Source organism: Dendrobium catenatum, unplaced genomic scaffold (genome assembly GCF_001605985.2).
Source record: "Dendrobium catenatum unplaced genomic scaffold, ASM160598v2 original_scaffold_126103, whole genome shotgun sequence".
In the NCBI taxonomy this organism is placed as follows: Eukaryota; Viridiplantae; Streptophyta; class Magnoliopsida; order Asparagales; family Orchidaceae; genus Dendrobium; species Dendrobium catenatum.
Window position 1 is genome coordinate 874 of NW_021444538.1, and position 3,710 is coordinate 4,583.

At 31.5% G+C, this 3,710-nt stretch overlaps 1 protein-coding gene and 1 long non-coding RNA gene across 3 annotated transcripts; both read left to right on the forward strand.

Moving 5' to 3' along the window:
* The first annotated feature begins 236 nt into the window (after window positions 1-236).
* Window positions 237-1,748, forward strand: LOC110104245 (BTB/POZ domain and ankyrin repeat-containing protein NPR2-like). Its single transcript, XM_020833263.2, has 2 exons — window positions 237-587; window positions 1,240-1,748. Exons 1-2 carry the CDS (start codon window positions 239-241, stop codon window positions 1,554-1,556), a joined length of 666 nt encoding a protein of 221 aa, XP_020688922.2. The 5' UTR covers window positions 237-238; the 3' UTR covers window positions 1,557-1,748.
* Window positions 1,749-2,365: 617 nt separating this feature from the next.
* On the forward strand, window positions 2,366-3,692 carry LOC110104244. Of its 2 annotated transcripts, XR_002304029.2 has the most exons (4): window positions 2,366-2,518; window positions 2,621-2,712; window positions 2,940-2,989; window positions 3,079-3,692. It is a non-coding gene; the product is annotated as an uncharacterized LOC110104244 (long non-coding RNA). The 2 variants fall into 2 exon arrangements; XR_003699682.1 differs by having other exon boundaries at window positions 2,366-2,712.
* Window positions 3,693-3,710: the final 18 nt, after the last annotated feature.

Below are 3,710 nucleotides of genomic sequence, written 5' to 3' on the forward strand. Positions count from 1 at the left end.
CCTTCTTTGAATTACTTGGGTTTGTTAGTTTCTGTTATTTTCTGTACTTTTTTTATATATTCAACTTGTTATTAATATTTATAATGAATCCAAAATTAGTTATTTTTTTGTATCTGTCAACCAACTGACTTATTTGACTATTCAAATAACATATATTTCTTTGGCATAACCTTAGATGATGCTTCTCCATTATGCAACAACATACTGTGATTCCAAAGTTATTGCAAAAAATTTGGATATGAGATTGGCCTATATTAATCTAAAGAATGACAGAGGCTATACTCCTCTTCAGATTTCTGCTATGCGTCGAGAACCAGCGGTCATTGTGTCCCTTCTAACCAAGGGCACCTCTGCTTCTGAAACAACTGGAGATGGCCAGTGTGTTGTTAGTATATGTAGAAGATTGATACAGACAAAATATTATCATGCAAAAATAGAACAGGGTCAGGAGTCAAATAAAGACAGGTTTTGCATTAACATTTTGGAGAGGGAGATTAGAAGGAATCCCGTGGCTTGGTATAAGGCGGTGGCATCACCATTGCTGGCTGGTGACCTGCACATGAAGCTACTGTATCTAGAAAATAGATGTCTGTTTTGGTTCATCTAATTCTATTAGTTTTCCTTATATAACATTAGCCTTTATGTTTCTTCTTGAGTAGGAGAATCTGATGTTCTTATGTACGAATGATAAAATAGTTTAATTAACTTTCTAACTTATTTTGTTCATGTTTTAATATTTGGGTCTGCAAAACTAGTGTTTTGTCATTTTGATTCCTTAAAAAACAATAGCAAGAATAATAACAGACATTTCTCTTGGACAACATTATTAGTCTAATGACTTAGACAGAATGCATTCCAGATAACGTATGCTATCTATTTAGATATCACCTGATGGCAGCTGACTTACCAACTACAATAAATATATGATTATGGTGAGTTTATGAAAGATCTAGGTGAGCTTCTTCTTATATAAAGAACTTTTGTAATGAAGAGTTTCATGTTGTGTTTTTAATTATTTTTAATGAAATTTTCGTTATATTTTAATAATTTTAAAAACAATACAGTTTTAATGTCCTTTTTTGAAGAAATAATATCCTAATTCCATTTTATTTTTTTAGTAGCTGTAATGCCTTCATGAAAAACATGTTTTTTCAGCTTGTCAACATATCCAAGGGTATTTTCCCCTCCTTTCTTGTTTTATTTTTCTGGGTGAGTCATTTTTTCTTTCTATATTTGCAGTTTCTTTCGCAAGGTTATTCTTCCCTTCTGAATGGAAATTGCACAAGCTGAAGCAACCTCAGAATTTATACTGGGCTTTCTGCTCAAGGAGTGCTAGCAACTTGAGGGAGGTTGATCTTAATGAAAACCGTAGCACTAAAAATAAAAGGCTTTACTGTAGGGTAGAAGCCCTCATGGAGACAGGCATAGTGTTTTTTCTTGAAATGACCCATTGTTTTATTTCTTTTTTTTTCTTCTTCTTTATTAATTTCTGTCATTTCTTCAGCTATCATGCCAAACTTTCTGTCTATCGCCACTTACTTTCGGTTAATAGTTAGCTTATTGGTATGATGCTTAACTAAGAGCACAACAAAAAATCATTAATTTAATACCATGTACCACCATAGACATGCCATTTGGCATCCATCTAACGAGACTTATTTTGGGTGCTGAGAGAGAATACCATTCACCAAAATGTTTTCCTAACCATTATCTTCACAATGATGGACCAGTATGATGCCATACGTAGACTTTTCTTGCACAAATTATTAAGAATTTTATTTACTGAAAATCGTTTTCATATGATGTTTATTCCACATCTATTCCTGATAAGATGACTATAAATGAATCTTTTCCATTCTTTAGCTACTGCAAAATCCTTTTTTAATGCTATTAATGAGTAGCTTTTAAAATTCTTGCTTATAGTTCATGTGACACTTTGAGGAAATCTTCTCCACTTACTGTCCACCTCATGTCATAAGTTAATACATATAAATTAATTTGGATGATGACAGCAGCTGAAACTGGAACTTTTGAGTGTTTTTATGCTTTCTATTGAATTCAAAGCATCAACAAAATATTTAAGTGCGAATTTATGTGGTTGTATTTTTTTTTCTTATTTTATTTTTAGTTTAATTAGGTAATATAATTGAGCTGTTGTGTTTTTCTTTTTCTCTCATATACAACTCAAGTAGCATTATGTTTCATGTCTTAAATTAATATTTGTATTAGAGGTGGAAGAAAATTGACCCGATCCGTCAATCTGATATGAAAAATTTGAATTCAAGTTAATTTTGGATTTCATGATCATTGAGAATTCTGACTTTTATTATATTGAAATGAAGTGCTCTATTAGTGTCTACTAAGTTGTTATTCATCTTTTATATTATATAGGCTTTTTAGATAAATCAAATGATGGCATCACATGAAGTCATAAGTTTTTGGTGTCCTTCTTAAAGATCAGGGTGTGAAAGGTTTCTTCAAGGGTTGACACTAACTCCGCTTGGTTATAGTGCTCAAGGTGCATTTAAGTATGATTTTTATGAGTTCTTTAAGAAATCCTATTCCGACTTGATCTGATTATGCTTAATTTATTGCTGAAATTGCTCTTTATCTGATGGAGGCTGTTAAGGATCGCATTCAAACTCAATTAGGCTTTGCAAGAAGGTTAAGTGATGGGTTACCTAAGATTGTCAAATCCGAAGGGGCTCTCGGGTATGACGCGTGTTTGCAACACTTACTCTTTTTTGGTTGTATTTTGTACCATTTTTTTTTAACAATAGGTTGTACAAGTGATTGGTTCCACTGTGGAGTCGCCAAATTCCTTGCAATAAAAAAAAAAATCCATTCTAGCTTTTATATTTTTTATGTTGTTTCAAGCTGCGTTTACTTCATTTATTATGTTGCTGGAATCTTATGCACTGTTGTTACGCAACTAGCAGACAACTTGGTCTCCTTTCACAACAAGGCCAAGGAGGCTACAATTGTTAATGTGAGTTCATTATTTATAGTTTTTTTCTTGTTTTGTTATCACCTTTAATTTTTCATGATTTTAATGTTAATAACCCTGATTCTATCTAGCTGTTAACAAGTTAGCTATCTCGGCTCTCTTTACTCGTGGTCTTCCTCTATGCATAGTCATGATTGGAACCTTATCAGGAACATAGTGGGTAATCTTTGATGCAGTCAAAAGTGTTTTTTTACCTGTAAGCAAATTAATTTGATGTTGCTCTCCCTTTAATATAAGTTTTTCATATTCCTTGCTTTGATTATTTATTTATTTTTTTAAATAAAGAAAATTCCTACTTGTTGACCACCCGCTGACCACCCTAGAAAAAAAAATCAAATAATTTGAATCAATTCCTACCAAAGATTCATTCATATTCTTTCAAATTCCTCCATCTTAAAAGATAAGTTCCTATGTTTCGGTAATTCGTTTTTAGCAAAAACTTACTGTTCTTAAATCTTAATTTTTGGTGGCAAAACAGGAGTTATCTTGTAGCCAAATGAATATATATTTTATTTTGATATAATTTTTTTATTTTTATATAAAAAGTTGATGACTTGGATGAGGATATATATTCTAAATTTTAATCTGAATGATTAAACTAGAGAAGTGCTACCATATTATAGAGATGTAATTGTAAATTTTAGAGAACTTTAGTTAGATTACCTATTGTATGGATTTAATAAAATGTACTGTACAATTTAAG